Source organism: Vicugna pacos, chromosome 6 (assembly GCF_048564905.1).
Source record: "Vicugna pacos chromosome 6, VicPac4, whole genome shotgun sequence".
Lineage (NCBI taxonomy): Eukaryota > Metazoa > Chordata > Mammalia > Artiodactyla > Camelidae > Vicugna > Vicugna pacos.
Genome location: NC_132992.1, coordinates 71107235 through 71123870, shown reverse-complemented (window position 1 = coordinate 71123870; position 16636 = coordinate 71107235). Strand labels below are relative to the sequence as shown.

General features: G+C 42.9%; 2 protein-coding genes across 5 annotated transcripts; one reads left to right on the top strand and one right to left on the bottom strand.

Moving 5' to 3' along the window:
* Window positions 1-4331: 4331 nt before the first annotated feature.
* ISCA2 (iron-sulfur cluster assembly 2) lies at window positions 4332-5948 on the bottom strand. 4 transcript variants are annotated; one of them, XM_015240754.3, is made up of 4 exons: window positions 5858-5948; window positions 5556-5655; window positions 5288-5418; window positions 4332-4876 (listed from the first exon to the last, which is right to left on the bottom strand). In XM_015240754.3, the coding sequence occupies exons 1-4, from the start codon at window positions 5926-5928 to the stop codon at window positions 4702-4704; spliced, it is 477 nt and encodes a 158-aa protein (XP_015096240.1). In that variant the 5' UTR covers window positions 5929-5948; the 3' UTR covers window positions 4332-4701. The 4 variants fall into 4 exon arrangements, with proteins under 4 accessions (XP_015096240.1, XP_006206132.1, XP_015096239.1 ...); XM_006206070.3 differs by having other exon boundaries at window positions 5303-5418; XM_015240753.3 differs by having other exon boundaries at window positions 5556-5658; window positions 5858-5943.
* Window positions 5949-6251: 303 nt separating this feature from the next.
* Window positions 6252-13777, top strand: NPC2 (NPC intracellular cholesterol transporter 2). Its single transcript, XM_006206069.4, has 4 exons — window positions 6252-6454; window positions 9573-9680; window positions 11251-11423; window positions 13426-13777. Exons 1-4 carry the CDS (start codon window positions 6373-6375, stop codon window positions 13510-13512), a joined length of 450 nt encoding a protein of 149 aa, XP_006206131.1. The 5' UTR covers window positions 6252-6372; the 3' UTR covers window positions 13513-13777.
* The last annotated feature ends 2859 nt before the right edge of the window (window positions 13778-16636 follow it).

Below are 16636 nucleotides of genomic sequence, written 5' to 3'. Positions count from 1 at the left end.
CCAAATTTCTTTACCATGTTGGCTGAGTCTAAATATTAGAGATGAGGCTGTGCTACCCCCTCACCAGCTCTGCCAACAGCCTATGATTGGGTTCCAATAGGAAAAGGTTCTTTACTCTTCTAAGACAAGGAAAGCTCTGACTTTGCATTTCTCTGATGAATGGCAATGTAAATGAACAAGGCTCCACGTGCCTGAAGACAGAGATGAATGCTAGTTTCTTAATTTATCTGACCTGTCCTACCTGCTGCCCTAATTGTCAGCCATCCAATAATAACTTATTGAATGCTTGCTATGTGCCAGGCACTGTGTTGAGTGCTGAACACAAATTTCATTTGATCATCCAACAATCCTGCTTACTATTTTTATTCCCGATTTACCAATGAGGAAACTGGACTTACAAAGCTTAAATAATTTGCTCTAGGTCACTATACTAGTTGCAATGTTTTCAGCAGACAGAAGTATATAGTTCTTAAACATATGAAAATGTCCTGACCTTCAATCATAATAAAAAGAAATGCAAGTTAAAACTACACTGAGACACTTTTTTTAACTGATTGGCAAAGATTAAAAAGTCTGTTAAAACTCCTATTTGGCAAGCATCTGGGGAAAGAGGCATTCACACACATCGCTGCCAACAGTATGTAGTGGCACAACTCCTAAACAGAATAATATGGTAATGTCTTTCAAAATTATAAAAGCACTTACTCTTTAAATCAGTGATTCCACTTCTAGGAAGTTAAACTTAACCTTTAGACATATTCTCCCTAAATGTGAAAGGCATATGTTAAGAGGTTATTTATCACAGCATTATTTGAAATAGCAAAAGATTAGAAATAATTGGCTATGAAGCCCTAAAAAGAAAAAAAAAAAGTGGCTCTAAATGCCTAGAGAAGACACCCAAAACAGACTAAGGGAAAAAGAAAGGTTGTACAACAGTGTAACAGATGCTGCTATTGCTATTTGTCTAAAGGAAGGGGGAAAAGAATTGGGTATCTGCTAACCTCATCTTTGACACTCCACCTCACACCCTGTACTTCAGAGAAATCCTTACCATTCCTCAGTAGACCCTGCTGGCACTGTGCCCTCTTAAATGCTATTCCCACTGCCCCTCCTCCCACCCCTCGCCCTCCTGCGCGCCCTTCCAGAGATATTTCACGCACATACACCCACTGCCTTGTGTTAGAAACACAAATATCATACTATGCATGCTGTTCTGCACTCTGCTTTTTTCACTTCATACTTGCACATAAAGGGCTGTCTCATTCTATTTTATAACTGTATACTACTCCACTGAATGGATAAATCATAATTTATTTAATCAGTCCCCCATTGATGGACATCTCCATTGTTTCCTATCTTTTGCTATTATCAGTAATGCTGTAATGAATATTCTTGTGTATATGTTATGTCACATTATATCTATGGGATTATACCTGTGGGGTAAATTCTCAGAAACAACGGTGGTTTGTGGGGAGGGAACGGGGCGGATGGGTACAGGATTGGGAGACTTTTCACTGTATCCCCTTTTGTGACTCTTTGAATTTTGTACCTTATGTATTACCTATTCAAAAAAATAAAATATTTTTAAATATAACTGCTGGACATAACACTACTTAAATGCTCCCTCTTTTTATGTATTTTACATTTAAAGCCAGATGATAATTATTTCAAAACTTCTTAAAGCAAACTTCCTTTAAGGAGCCCCATGGCATTTCTGTGGAGAAATGGCAAGCAGGGATTTTTAAAAAGCAATCATAAACATCAATGCTAGATACCTAGAAAAATAGAGGAGTTTCCTGCTTTTGAGACAGAACATGTGAGCCATAATAATGCTGAGTGGACAGTGGTAGGCTCTGCCCACTGCCAGCTGCACAGAATCAGTTAAGGGCCAGAGTTCACGGGAGGGCGATGCAACAACGGTCACCACTACCCAATTCTCTATATAGGATGTTGCTGCCAAAAGGCGACCCTCCGCTCACGAGCTTTATAACAAAAGACCAAAAGAATGGGGCTCAAGTTTCAGAAGGAAGTTAGAGAAAGAAGACTTCTTGGACACTCATTTTAGCAGTCTTTCCTAATCTCTCACTTTTGAACATGTTTTCTCCTGGTCCCTTGTAATTGGTCAACATTCCCACACAAAGAAGCTAAGGGTGGGTGGGACACTTAGAGTTTACATACCACTTGGTCACTATCAATCACATAACTAAAGAGTATGATTCCACAAGGAAAGATCCGGACACTGACCAACAGGCCCCCTCTTTTGATCAAACAACGTTAACGACTCACAACATAAAGCAGAGGCAGGGCTCCCTTGCCTTCAGTCCTTGCACAATTATGTTTGGCTACAGCAAAGGTGGAGCATGCTGCCCCAAGAAGTCACTAGCTTGTAAAGTTACATAAAACCAATTCTGCAAAAAAAAAAAAAGGGGGGGGGGAGGAGCCCTTAATAACCTCCCCTCAAAGTAATGGAGAAGCAAAAATATCTTCCAGTTGATACTGGAAGATTATGAAGTTTTCCTAAATGAATTGCACAGTGAGCAAAACTTGTGAAAATGTCTACTGGCTTGTATGGCCTGCAGGAAGAGGGTGTCTGGTCAGAAAGGCCAGGAGCTCCTAAACCTATTTACCACACTTAATGTTTATTCCAAGCCAACTGCCCACTAGCCTTTGATGCTGTCATCTCCCCATGCCCTGTGGTCTTCAAATTTCTACACCACCTCCTCCAACTGAGAATTCTTGTCACCACTTCAGGTTTCCCCATGAAGCTTTCTAAGGGTGATAAAGTTAAGGTGATTTCTCCCAAGCCCACCCTTTCTAAACACAAAATTCCAATTCCTCCATTAACAGGATGTACTTAGACACAAGCATTCAAAGGGACCCTGGTTCCTGCCTAATTGACCACTGGAATTTAATGGTTTATTGGGCAACTAGAGCTGTTATACTTGTGTTAAAATCATCAAATCAATAAATAACCCACAAAAATATCCTGGAGGAACAGCTTTAACACTTAAAATGTAGCAAAATCAAGGACTCAATCTGAGCTGAAAATCTTATTAAGCCCAGGTACTGGCAGCAATTTTCAACAGCTTAGTAAAGTTACACACAGACACTTCCACTGTATGATGCCTTCTGCCTCCTTCCATGGAAATATGCTAAGGAAATCTGCTCAGCTTTCTAAGTGACCCTTCTTTCCTCTTTGTACACACTGCACACACATGATAGCTTTGTTTTCTCTAAGCCCTAGGTTTTCCTATTGAAAATGTAAATATGTAAGTTTCTATCTCAGATACTTTCTCTAAACTCTGTATATCTATTTTTTTAACGGTAAATCCTTTTATTGAAAGACCTTAATTCCAATCCAGTGTAGAAATGTTTCAATCCAGTCCAGAAATGCAAGATTTGCTGTTATGAACTTTTAGGCTCTCAAAGAATAGGTGGGTTTAACCAATAATTCTTCCAGAATCAACTTGGGTGTGGTTTCCCCAACATTAGTGATCATTAATCATCTGTCATGGCGGTGGTGCTTTTATCTTCTTTTGGTTGTCTGTCCAATAGTTCTGGCTCCCCCACTTCCACACACACATACCGTGACTATTTCTAGCTCTATGGCCTATTTAAGTGCCATACATAAACAAGTACTTTACAATTCATTAGAATTTGTGGCTTAAACATCTTTTCTTTCAGTGATTCTACAGTAAGGTCACCAAGTTTAACAAATTAAAATACAGGATACCCAGTTAAGTTTGAATTTCAGATAAACAATAAATAATTTTTAGTATTCACTGAGACATACATATACTAAAAATTTTTTGCCATTTATCTGAAATTCAAATTTAAATGGGCATTCTGCATTAGATTATCTGGTAGTCCAAACTGAAAAAAAAAAATCTCCAAGTATCCATTATCTATACCAGGTACAAAGGCACCACTTCCTGCTATGCATGAGACCAGAGATATTTTATATCATAAGGTAAGAGAAGCAACAGTCATAAAAAGATTCAGTCTCTAATGATCACAGAATCTTGATATGTCTCTGTGAGTATGGAGGCTATTTTTCAATGATTCAGGTATCAGTGGGGGTTAGGTCCAAGTTTTCTCGGTGATGGGCTATCAATTTTGTGAATCTAGCAGATTCACAAGTATGAGAGGAAAGAGTATCTACTGTAACAAATGGGAAGCAGAGAATGGGCTGCATAGAAAGTAAGGGTAAGGGTCAACTGGCACGTTCAGGAAGGGTGGGACGAAGAAGAGGACATTTCATTTGCTTTCTCCTCCTCTCTGGCCTAGTAACCAACATTCAAGCTACCCAATCTGTGACCCTGACCAACCACACAAGTAAATAAGGACTTTATTTAAAATGAAGCCCTACACATATGTACAAGCAGCTCTGAAGGCCAGAAAAGCAACTTCAAATTCTGGAACCTTGGAGGCTCTACAGATTATACTGGGTTTCAACCAGTTAATAAGTCTTAGGTAATGGCATCTAGAGGCCTGGCCTTACAATTGTGGTTGGAGAAATTAAGTCAAGAGTAAAAGCTTCATATTCTGAAAATAAATAGTAGCAAAATACAGCACTCCTGGATTGAGGGAAATAAAATTGAGAGAGGGACATGATTGGAAGGAAACCTCTAGAATTCTTCTAAACCCAGGTTCCTCAAATCGGTACAAATGGTAGCAATCTCTGGGTCACCTATCATCCCATCAAAGTTTGACAGAGAAGGATGACCCACAGGAGCAGCCTTGCTGAGCTTGAGGGTTGTTCAACACTTGAAATGAGCTTCGGATCAGTTCTTGGCTGAAGTCCACCTGGGCCCCTTTTACGAAGGCCAAGCTATCAGAGTCAACCACCACTCTTGCCCCACCCTGTTCAAATACCCTGAAAAGACAGGAGGAAGGCATTAATGAATATCATAAACCCCAAAAACATAACACTCTCTGAGCCCGAAGGTGTACATCCTCTGTTTTCTGCAATACAGAGGAAGATTCCCTATCTCTAACAGGTGCTGATTTTCTTTGCGGCAGTGTCAAAGGAATGAATACTAGAAAATGTTTATAAAGATTTAGGCCTGGAATCTAGTCCAGCCTCTCCAGCAACTACCCTATGGATCTAGGCAAGCCAATTTTCCTGTAACTTAGTTATTTCGAATCAAGACAACAAATCAGTGTATCCCCATTGAGTGAGAAGGGTGGTGTTAAGCATCCTTAGCGAATCTATTAAATTTGGAATAAAACTGCACCTTAAACTGGATACATTTTTATTCCTCCCGCACATTCTCTGAGGACCCACCCCTCTTCTCCTTGCCTGTCGTCGGGGTTGATAACTGTATCCAGTGAAAATTTGTATTGGAATCCGGAGCATCCACCTCCCTCCACCTCCAGCCTGAGGAATTCTGACCCTTCGGTGATTTCCAGAAGCCTCTGAAATGCAGAAAGGGGGCGGGGGCGGGGGGAGGTCAAGGATGCCAAGCAAGGGGAGAAAGAAGGCTGGGCCAAGGAAAGGCTCCCGCAACTCCTGGCCCTCACCCGCCACCCCCGCCCCGCGTCCGATCTCTTACCCGGACGCAGCTGTCGGTGAGGTGGATCTGCCCTTCGCCAGCTTCGGGGCTGGAAGACACTTCCCGAAGAGCCCGACGTCTGCGGGAGGCCGCGAGGAGCCTGCTGCGCAAGGGAGGAGGGTGAGCCTCGGAGCAGAGGGGCACCTGGTGACCTCCACCTGGACAGCCTCACGCCAAGCCTGACGTCCTCCACCTGGACAGCCTCACTCCAAACCTTCACCTCCCCCGGGAGCCTTAGTTTCCCCTTTGTCCTCAGGCGCAGAACCAAACACCCGTCCCAGGTGCCTTTCTAAGCTTGGTACCTGCCCCTTGGCCAGGGAGTGACCGCTCTCAGAGCCGCAGCGGTTAGGGACAAGCCCCAAGCGGCAGCCATTTTCCTCCACAAACTCCGCCCCTCGCATTGCTCCAATCCCCTTCTCTCCTGGGCCTCGGGAGGCGGGATCCTCGGAGACCCCGCCTCCTAGCACACTATTGGGTGGTGCGGGAGGAAGGGGTTTGATTGGCTAGGAATGCAGACCCAGAGACGCACCCACAAAGGCCGGGAGGAGAGCTGGAAGGAGGAGTGGCGCTGGGCGGTGATGGATTCCGCTTGCCCCACAGCGCGGCGGGCCAGTTGGGCGGAGATAGCGGGGGTCTGGGAGGGACCGAGCCTTGTCTGGCTCCCTGAAGCCAGGGGCGGGGCGCAGGCGGGCCTCGGCCCTGGTTGCTGGTGACCGGTAGCCTGACTGGGCTCCTCCCCCGGCCCGCCCCAGCAGGTTTATCTTGTGACCGCGTTAGTTGGTCTTCCTTCCTTAAGCTTGGAACCTCCTCAGCTGCGATGCGTTTCTTGGCTCCCACGTTCCTGCTCCTGGCGCTTAGCGCCTCCGCCCTGGCCGAGCCGGTGCATTTCAAGGACTGCGGTGAGCCCTGGGCCACCTCGAGGTTCCCACGCCTTCTGCGGGAACCTAGTGCTAAGACCCCTGGGCTAGGTTGGGCGGGTCCTGCGGGCGGCCAAGCTCAGCCTCGTACCCATCGGGGAATGAGCTAGGGTGGAGGACAAGATACTGACCTCTATGAAACCTGACCACTCATAACTTCGCCTTTTTCCTTGGAACGCGTGTTTGGGGCTCCAGGACATTCCTGGAGGTGGGCCTTTTGCTGAAGTTTCCTAAAGTTTATAGGGCAAACTACCGAAGGTTCATGTGCGGCCTGAGGGGTAAGGGATGAGGCTCAAAACTTTTTATTTATGCCTTGTATCTTGGATGACCTCTCCTAACCCCACTCCGTTGCTTGTCTTTTCAATTTCCTTTTTGCTGACAAGTAAAAAGTCAATTCTCCTTTTCATGATTATTTGTTCCTTTAGGGCTTCCTTTGAGCTGTGGAATTTTGTGACTCTTACCAGTTTTTTCCTCCTATTTATAAAATTCATGTTTCTGGTCACAACTTGTGACACATGACCCTCTCTTACCAATGTGGTTGGAATCTTTGTTGAGAAATACAACAGCGGATAGAAATTGTGAGTTCCTTCAGTGAAGTCTATGGAATTAATTGTTTGAGCAGGACTTTTCTGAAGTGGAGAGGTGTAATGGTAAATTAAAAAGGCATGAAACTGATTTTATAAAATTTGTGAGCTGGAAGGAAACTTGAAGATCTTAGAGTCAATCTTGAATTCCAGAGATGTTAGGTCATTTACCCAGTCACAAAGCAGACATGGTGACCAAAATAAATTTGCTTCTTTATATCCAGTACCCAGGTAACAGTAACTGCTCAATTAATATTTGTTGGAAAAGTAAATGAGAGAGTAAATACTCTTAAACTATGTCATCAAAATTCATGTTGAGGCAAAAGCAAACTTGGGGGCTACAGGAGAGGATTGATCAGGGAATAAAGACTGCTGGTATATTAATACTTAACAAATGCTGTTCCACTGAACTAGAGACTGGCGCTTGAAAGATGCTATTATCATCTCCATTAAAGTTAATGGCTGACGTTTGGATGAAGACACTGCACTAACTTTATTAACTCATTCAACTCTCATGATTTGTTTTACAGATGAGGAGACAGGCACATAAAGTAACTTGCCCACGTTCTTACAGGTAGTAAGCAGTAGGAAACTAGTGGGTGTTTGTGAGTCACTTTAGGTTTTAACTGTAACATTTAAAAGAAAAAAAAATAAGGAAACTAAATCCTGACATTGTTCTGCTTATTTGGAAGGAAAAAAAAAAAAGAAGCAAGTGTACACCTATGGCAAAAAGTTCTTAAGGGTAGGAGGGTTTCAGTTACAGACTTTCAATTTACTTTTTTTTTTCCAGTTTACTTTTGAATTGGGAAATAACAGTGTAAAAAATCTCAGTGCTCACCCACATCAAAAGGTTTTTTGCGTTCCACTCTATGCCCCATTTCCCTTGGAGTATTATTTCCTCAAGTGAGAAATGGGGCCAAGCAAACTAGTTTTGCAATTTTTGCAGGTTAGGACTGAGAAGTTTGTTCTATTGACACTGGAATCCAAGACCCTCTTGTCAGCAAAAAAACTGGATGAAGGAGCTACAAGTACTGCCCTTTACTCAGTTCCTACCAGATCATATGACCCAGCCTTGAAAGAAGTAGGTAGAAACTGGAAGTTGAAAGCTTTAGCATAAGCACTGATTTTCAGTAATTTGTTGATTAAATTTCCAGGTATTCTTCTGCCTAGTCATGCCGTAGAAGATAGGACACAGTGGAAGAGAGTGCTTAGAGAAGAGAACCTTGTGTATTGTTTGAGAACTTTGCCATGATAGAGAAGCAAGCTGGGGATAGGGGGCTGCAAAGTATTATTTAGAGACCTTGCTGGAGCAGTGTTGGTCAATATGGTGAAACTGTTCCACCCAAGAACAGGCCGATAATGAGTTCTCAACCTGCTATTTCATTTCTGACCTCATACATTCTACTTTTGAGACGAAGAGTCCTTTCTATTGTCTAGATCCATTATTTCTACCCAGAAGGTATCTTTGAGGTGAGAGGCTCACGTTTTGTGTTAAAGGGGAACTTGCTAACCAGGAACAGCTACTCTAGATTGAATTCATGGACTGAATCCCAGTATGATAATAGTATTAGTAAACACTTAGATAGCATTACTGTATTTCAAGCACTTACCTAAGAGCTATATATGTGTATTTAGCTCACCTACCCTATGAGGGTACTGTTATTATGTCTAGAGAAGTTAAGTATCTTGCCCTGAGGTTCCACAGTAAGTGATGGAGCCAGTGAGATTTCAAATGGGATCTCAGAGTCTAGCTCTCAGCAATGATAGATGAGTGGTAAGTTAAGCTTAAGCTCACCCTGTTACAGGCAGGGTTAACAGGCAGTTTACTTGCATCCTCTCCCATTCAACTGTTTGGTTTCAGGGGTCTGAATGAAGTAAGGGGATTTTTAAAGATTTGTACTTAAGCTTTTTTGGTCAAGCATTTATTGTGAGCAAACAGTATTTTTGTCCTTGTTTAGACTGGAGGAAAAAAAAAAAATAGGACACACACTTTGCCCCGAACTTATTTTGAAGAACACAGGTTCCAGAGTAGAGTGTTAATATTCATTACAGATGTGTGCTTAAAATTGTTCTCATCGGTAGGGGTATATGAAGCTCGGAGACCACTGATTTGGAGAGATCCCAGGACAGGACTGAAAGATGATGGGGAGGGGCAGTTTGGGAGCAGCCAGTCTCAAGATTCCAAAAAGAAACAGCAACCTTGTGACTTGAGCTATTGCTTATGCCATGTGTGTGCTGCTTCAAAATCCTGTGTCGGGATGGAAGGAGGGGTGGAATGGTTTTTCCCTGGTATAGCTCTCCCAGGATATAGAGCAGGGCAGCTGGCTATGTATACGCATTAATTTCTTTAATTCTACTTCATCCAGCAAATATGAACAGTTTCCCGGAGACCCTTGATGACCAGAGGAGAACGAGCTCACCCTCACTGGGGGTGCGTAGCTCCTTCCCATTAGGTAGGAGACAGCCTTGGTGATTTGTTTTCCCTCCTGTTCCAATTCATTTTTCTTCTTTTGTAGGTTCTGTGGTCGGAGTTATAAAGGAAGTGAATGTCAACCCATGCCCCACCCAGCCCTGCAAACTGCACAAAGGACAATCTTACGGTGTCAATGTCACCTTCGCCAGTAGTAAGTAAAAGTGGCTCTTACCTTCAAGTTCATCTTAAAACATCACATCAGTCTCAGCTGTTGGGATGAGCATGGGAATGTGAGGGAGGGGAATTGCAGTCAGGAATTCTGGGACCTCCCTTCCCAATGGGCAAATCTCGGATTCACTATGCCCTTACCCTTCTCATACTGGGTTCCCATATGCCTGTTGCCCTAAGGCCACAGACTCAAGTTGCCGGACTCCCTTCAAGCAAACGGGGGATTTCCATGGGTTCACAGGTTGGAGAAGACAGCTTGGCTTCTCTCTGTCCTGTTTTAGTCCAATTTGCACAGCAGATTTTTTGGGAATGTTTCAACTCTGTTTAGCTACAGACTGCAGAGTGTAGTGCAGACTCCAATTCTGTAGACTTTGGAACTCCTCCAAAATATGACTTCAATACATCTTCCAGCTATTAAATATTTTCTGCCTGAAAATAGAGGAACAATTAATATTCAGCCTCTGTAAGGTTTAAGGAACTCACTGGGGACCCAGGAAACAATCAGGAAGTCTAAGCATTCTTCTTCAGCTTGAAGAAATAGCGTTGGAACTTGTTGCCTCCATCTCCTTCAGATTCCCAGAAATCTAGACAAATGTGAAATCTCTGTTTCTAGGAAGGGTATCTACCTTGAATCTTTCCCTCATTTTCTATCCTATGGAACTAGACTAGACAGACTGATAAGAAATCTCAAAATTCCTATCATCTCTTGTTCTTAAGCCTAACAACAGCTCAGTGTACTAGAGCTGCTTTCTCTCCTGGGTGATACTCTGTCCCTTCTTATTGTTCCAAACCAAAAAAGTACCTTCTGAACAAAGTAATCCCCAACCCAGACAGAAAGAAACAGCCAATTCTCTGGATCTCCAGAATAACCAAATAATGCATAACTCCAATTGCCCCAATTTTAATATATTTATTCCTCGTACCCATCTTGTAGTCTGGTGGGTAGAGGTTAGCAAGAAATGTACCTCTTCCTAATTTACCCCATTTCTAATGAGTTACTCCTTCATTCCTGTTACAGCCCATAGCACTTCTCCAGAGACTTCTGTTCCCTCTCTCCATATTGTCTTCCATTTTATTCTTAATTTCTAATGGAATCCTCTGGGTGGGGTATTTGTGAATTCAGGGACCAGTCTCCCCACACTCTTTAAGATACACAATACACTTTGACAGAAGCTGATGTAAAGAGTAAACAGAAAGTTGACTGCCAAAAATCAATTTGCTTATTGGATAAGATTATTTATCCAGGTAGCTCTGATTCTCCTGAGAAACTGTGAAAGACAGTGAAGAGCAAGGCAGGGTTAAGAGTACAGAAAACAGCCCCCACCGATTGCTTTTTTTTTTTCATGCCTCAGTAGTTTTTCAAGTTTCAGAGTAAGTACTCGCTCTGTAGCATCGACAGAGGCACTAACATGACTACAGAGGGGAACAGACCTGAGGAATTAAGAGGTACAGCCTTTGATTTGCCATCACGGCAATGCCGTTGCTTGATTTTTGACTTCGAGTTTGGAAATTGGTATTTCCTTCACCGTCTGATTCTCTTTTCTTCCTTTTAGGTACTCAGTCGCAAAGTAGCAAAGCCGTGGTGCATGGCATTGTGCTGGGCGTCTCAATTCCCTTTCCCATTCCCGAGCCAGATGGTTGTAAGAGTGGGATCAACTGCCCCATCCAAAAAGACAAGACCTATAGCTACCTGAATAAACTGCCGGTGAAGAACGAATACCCCTCTGTAAGTGATCTTGTGGTTGAGGATGCCAAAGGCCTTGTGACTGAGTTAGAAATCAGAGAAGAAGGGGCAGAGAGAAAATGGAGTAGGAATCCTTCGTCTGTATGAGGAAGAGGCAGACGCCTGTGGGAAAGGAGATAAGTCTGAGTGTAGGAATCCTGAGATGGAGCAGTGTTTTCATTCTGTCCCTTTGTCCATTGTCTACGGCCTAATGGTTAGCCTGGGCCTCAGGGTGCCTCTTTTATATACAGTATTTCACTGGATTCTCAGGACCACCCTCTATAGAGGTATTATTCCCGTTTTACAGGTCAAGAGATTTCAGCCTCCGATGCTATGTAATATGAACAGAGTCCACTCTACTGAGAAATATTACAGCCTAGATTTAGAGCCACGGCTTGTGACTCCCAGACCTGTGCAGTATTATAGGATTTCAGCCAGGTATATCAAACGGTTCAGGATTTCAGGTTGTCATAGCATTTTCATCAGAAAAACCTGGTTTCTCCGTTAATCTCTTAACAAAAGAGCAGTCATTTGTTCAGTTCATAGCAGAGAGGTGGCTTTTCCCTTTCCTTTCTCCTCCACCAGCTGCTTTTTCTGCCAAACACTTGTGAGATAGCGCCTGCAGCAATGGGCCTGTGTGAAAGATAGGAATTTTGGTAAGAATGGAGGAAGTAAGGGGATTCCTTTTTTCCACGAAGAAAAAGAGCTGCATTTCTTAAAAGGAGATCAAGTAGAACCCAGGAGCATTGTGGCCATTTAGTTCCTAAAAACAGCAAGAAATTAAAGAACATTCTAAAGAGACTCTAATATAGGGAGTCTGTTCTTAGGGCTTATCAGAGACCCTAAAGGTCACAAGCAGATTTGTAGATTAACCTGAAGAACATTCATATAACCACAGGTGTTTCTGAGCCTCAGTGACTTGTACAGAGTCTCTAGTTAGGGCCTGATATAGACTAGGCACTTAATATATGGTAGTTATTGTTAAGTGAATTACATTTCATCTGAAAACCAGCTTAAACTATGTTAATTTGTGCAAGAGTAAGTGAAACAGTAGTTAACATGTAGTAGTCTTGAAAAACTTACCAAACAAGTTTTGAGGAGCTGGGTATCACAGTCACTCAAATGTTGCGTTGCAAAGAAACATCGTGAGTACGAAAGAAAGGTTGTAACTAATAGCAAGTAGGCTAATGTCCACATAAGGAAAGACTGGCAAAGTGCTTTACTATTGAGAGTCAGAGGGGAAATATACAGCTCAGTGGTTGAGTGCCTGCCTAGCATGATTAAGGTCCTGGGTTCAATCCCCAGTACCTCCATTAATAGTAAATAAATAAATAAACCAATAAATAAATCAATGTTAAAAAAAAAAAAAAAGAATCAAAAGAGAAAGGTCATAGTATGAGTGTAGCCAGTCAAGGCAGAGATCTCTAAGGAGTTATATTATCAAAAAAACAGTTCAAGGGCATTAATCAAAACTATATTGCCACAAAGGGTCATTGTCCCTGAAATTATTCATACAACCCTAAACTTCTTTGGGCATCCTTTGTGCTTTGACATTTCCTTTTCTAGCTAACAAGTAGGTTTCCTGGGATCTAAGAATCTAACTTTTTACTATCTACTCTTCATAGTTACAGTTGGAAAAAGCTGGAACAGACTGCCAAAATACATGTGAAATTGTTTAAATGTAAAATTATTTTTCATGTAAGGCTTCATTTATGTACCACTGATCTAAGAGAGAAAAGAACACTTTAGAAGATGTTATTTGATAAGCTAACTAGGCTAGGACATGGTACTGCTAACACCAAATCATAGGTTTCCCCTTCTAAGCTTAAGTCCACAGGCTGTGCCCACGTCCCAAGCAGCCTTCGTGATGACGTGATTTAAGAAGAAAAGTATGAGGAATTAGGCAGTTTGTTACAATTTACATGTAGGATTCATAATTAAACCAATTCTGGATTGAGGCAAGGTCCTAGCTTCATTTTTCCCAATTCGTTTTCTCTTTCTTTAGATAAAACTGGTGGTGCAGTGGGAACTTCAGGATGACAAAGACCAACGTCTCTTCTGCTGGCAAATCCCAGTACAGATTGAAAGCTAGAGCTGTCTGATGCCAATATGTCCATCTGGGGGTGAGAGAGCACAGGTGGAGGGAGGGGAGGAGAAATCAAGTCTAAACTAAATCAGTGCCATAAGATGAAAGGAATTTCTAGATGGCTGTTTCATGCCTCTCAGCCTCCAAAAGCATTTATGACCCTATTTCCTGAGAGCTCAGAACCGTTGCCCTTGTACTAGCCTTTGTAAAATGGTTGAGGGAAAGAAGAGAGAGTGAGACTATAGGAATTGATTTCATTGTCTTCAGGTTTTGTTGAGTTTTTCGTTTTATTTTTGGTTTTTTGTTTGTTTGTTTGCTGTTGGAATAAGGAGGGTCCAACCAGACAGGATTCAAATGAGTCTGCTTGAGGATATTAGATAACTTGCCCTGGGGTTACCACCCTTGCAGCAGAGGACGGGTTCCAAACCACCTCCATCTAGTTGGGATATTATATCTGCAAGTTCCTCATCTCCACGTGTCTCATTGAGTTCAGTCCGGCTAGCAAGGCTCCTGATCTTTGAAAGCACATCCAGCTCCGCTGCTTCAACAGCAGTGACCTTTCTGCAGTGGTGTTCCGCATTGCATTGGAGGGGAGGCGTTCTACAACAGAAATTCAACTCCAGATGGCTGGTTCTCTGCGGGTATCTCATGTCTCCTTTTCTATCTTAGGTGGTTTTCATTAAATGCAGCACTTGATTAGCAGGTGTTTGACTTTTTTTTTAAAACAACATTAACTTGTGGCCTCTTTATGCACCCAGAAATATCCCTTTGAATAAATAAAAACTTGGCAATCTTTTCTTCTGCATTTGGGCTGTGGACACCTGCTTCTTTCACACAGAGTATCTTCCCCCAGATCCGAGGAAGGTGAACACCCAGTCCTCTGGTCCCAGATCACAGTAAAGACATGAATTTCAGGAACTGGCCTTTCTCCCTTGTGCCCAGTTTGGCCTCACCTCTCTGTCTTATAGGAAATGCCTTTCTTGTTTTCTTTTTTTGCACAGTCTATACCCCCAAGTGTGCTTGAAAGAAGCAGTGAAAGCAGACATCACCTAGTTGAGTAACAACATCTGCAAGGTGGAGGGAACTGAATTTGGGGTGGGGGCGGGAGCTCAGTTACAAGTTGGCATAAGCATAGTAATCTTTGGGAACCTTCTGCCATGAAGAAAGCCTAGAATCTCAAAGATGAAATGTGAAGTTGCAGCAAGTAAGGGCTAAATTATTTCAATCTTGGAGTGTCCTACTCTTGAAGTACAAGTGTAATCACAGGGCATATACTTTGCTGTCTGTTTTGAATCAATGTACTACCAATCAGCTTTTAGATCTCATAGAAATAATAACCCTATTCACAAAGGAGTTGGGCAACATGGACCTTGGAAGGTCATCTCTTTTAGCTGGGGTGCTTCTGCACCAAATAAGTCCTTTGGTCCAGTTCTTTTCGTCCCACTAATTTCACTAGAACTTTTTGGCTTGTGAGATTCCCAGGAAAACCACCAGGGGACAGCCATAGATTGGGAATGAATTTATCAACAGCCAAGATTTCCCAGTTAATTCCTGGAGCCATTCAGCCGCTACTCTAGCTAAGATGTTTTGTGTATTCTATCACATTGTGTCTAGAGGAACAGCCCACCCTAGGTATATCAGACTTGTGTGAATTCCAAAGGTGGTTATCTGCTCTGGTTTCTGGCTTCAGACTGCTGGTAATTGAATCCTAGCTTCACCAGTCAGTAAGACTGGCAGTGTGGTCTTTAAACCCCTTAACCTCTCTGCTTCAGTCTCCTTATCTGTTAAATGGGGATAATAGCAGTAGGGCTGTGAGGATTAAATGAGACAATGCCTGTAAAACATTTGGAATGACCCCTGGCACCTAGTACACAATGTTAGCTGTTATTCTAGGAGACAGACATTGTTCCTCATCTAAGTATAGCAGGAAATCAGAAGGTTCAACTCAATATATGACGGTATGTCACTTCAGAAAAATGAGGCAATCCTCTGTGCATGGCCACTTTTTCATGTGCCAGGAAAAATCTCAGTTCTCATTTGTGTCCACTCTCTCCCAATTCCCAGAAGACTCTCATGACATTGAGCTCCTTTGAGGCTAACAGCTACCTGCCCTGCATCTTGCACTTCTGTCCTCATATGTTGAAAGAAGACGGAAGAAAAGCAGTTTCACTAGCGTTACCCTTCAGTCAGAGCAGAAGGGTCACACGACAGCTTATGACTGTTTACCAGCCATTGTGAGGCTACATGGAGCCTGCAGCAGTGAGCTAGGTAGCGCTCCCATGAAGGGATTAGTCTGAAAGGTCGTCTTTGATACACATGGTTCACAGGCGCCCCTCTCAAAAAGGTCATGCTCTTTGCAGTGAAAGTCTTACATTTTTCTAGTCCACTGAGCAAGCCACAGAGACTGACAACAGCTCCCTTCTCACATGAATTCCAGGGCAGAGAAACCCCAGACTCCAGTGGTTAAAAAAACACAAGGGGACCCCCTGCTTACAGAATAAAGGAAACCCAACACCCGGTATCGCCAGTCTGGGAGAGCATTAGGTGGGAGCCCCGGCATTCAGTCAAATCTCCAGGCTAATGAAAAGCAATAAGCATGGAGTAATTTCTAATCCCCTATGCTTGGTTTTGAAAGTTTAGTTGACTTTTTAAAAGAAACAGATTGATCCTAATTATACTTTGTGAAGGTTGATGAAACAGTCTGTTCCCTGAGAACACCCACATACGTATGAAGGGTGGCTTGACATAGGTGATGTCCAGGCTACGGAAAGGTGATCTGGAATTAGCCATTCACATCAGACAATCCAAAAAGCAAACATTGCTTAAATGACTGAGTTGGTATAAGGACAGGGTCATGGTACAGAGGAAGAGCACTGATACTGAGGAAAGGGTTATGTGTGAAAAATGTCACCCAGGTTATAGTTACCTTGAACAAGTGTTTTTCCTGAGGGCCCTCTGGGAAGGAGACAGAACAGGAAATAAAGCTTGGAGAATTTAAAGGCCTGAGACATTCTGTTGAGAGGTGTGTGTGTGTGTGTGTGTGTGTGTGTTTGTGTGTGTGTGGGTGTGTGTGTGTGTTGGGAATTGGAGAGGCAGTGTTACGTGGCCTGAGGTAAAAAGTGGCGCTGGA

Excerpts from the sequence above, each read along its gene's own strand:
- ISCA2 (XM_015240753.3), bottom strand. The coding sequence starts at position 5,928 with ATGGCTGCCGCTTGGGGCTTGTCCCTAACCGCTGCGGCTCTGAGAGCG. Across the intron at positions 5,659-5,857 it reads ACTCCCTGGCCAAGGGGCAG|CAGGCTCCTCGCGGCCTCCC; the intron begins GTACCAAGCTTA and ends TCCCTTGCGCAG. Across the intron at positions 4,877-5,287 it reads GACAGGCAAGGAGAAGAGGG|GGTATTTGAACAGGGTGGGG; the intron begins GTGGGTCCTCAG and ends CTGTCTTTTCAG.
- NPC2 (XM_006206069.4), top strand. The coding sequence starts at position 6,373 with ATGCGTTTCTTGGCTCCCACGTTCCTGCTCCTGGCGCTTAGCGCCTCC. Across the intron at positions 9,681-11,250 it reads CAATGTCACCTTCGCCAGTA|GTACTCAGTCGCAAAGTAGC; the intron begins GTAAGTAAAAGT and ends TCTTCCTTTTAG. Across the intron at positions 11,424-13,425 it reads TGAAGAACGAATACCCCTCT|ATAAAACTGGTGGTGCAGTG; the intron begins GTAAGTGATCTT and ends CTCTTTCTTTAG.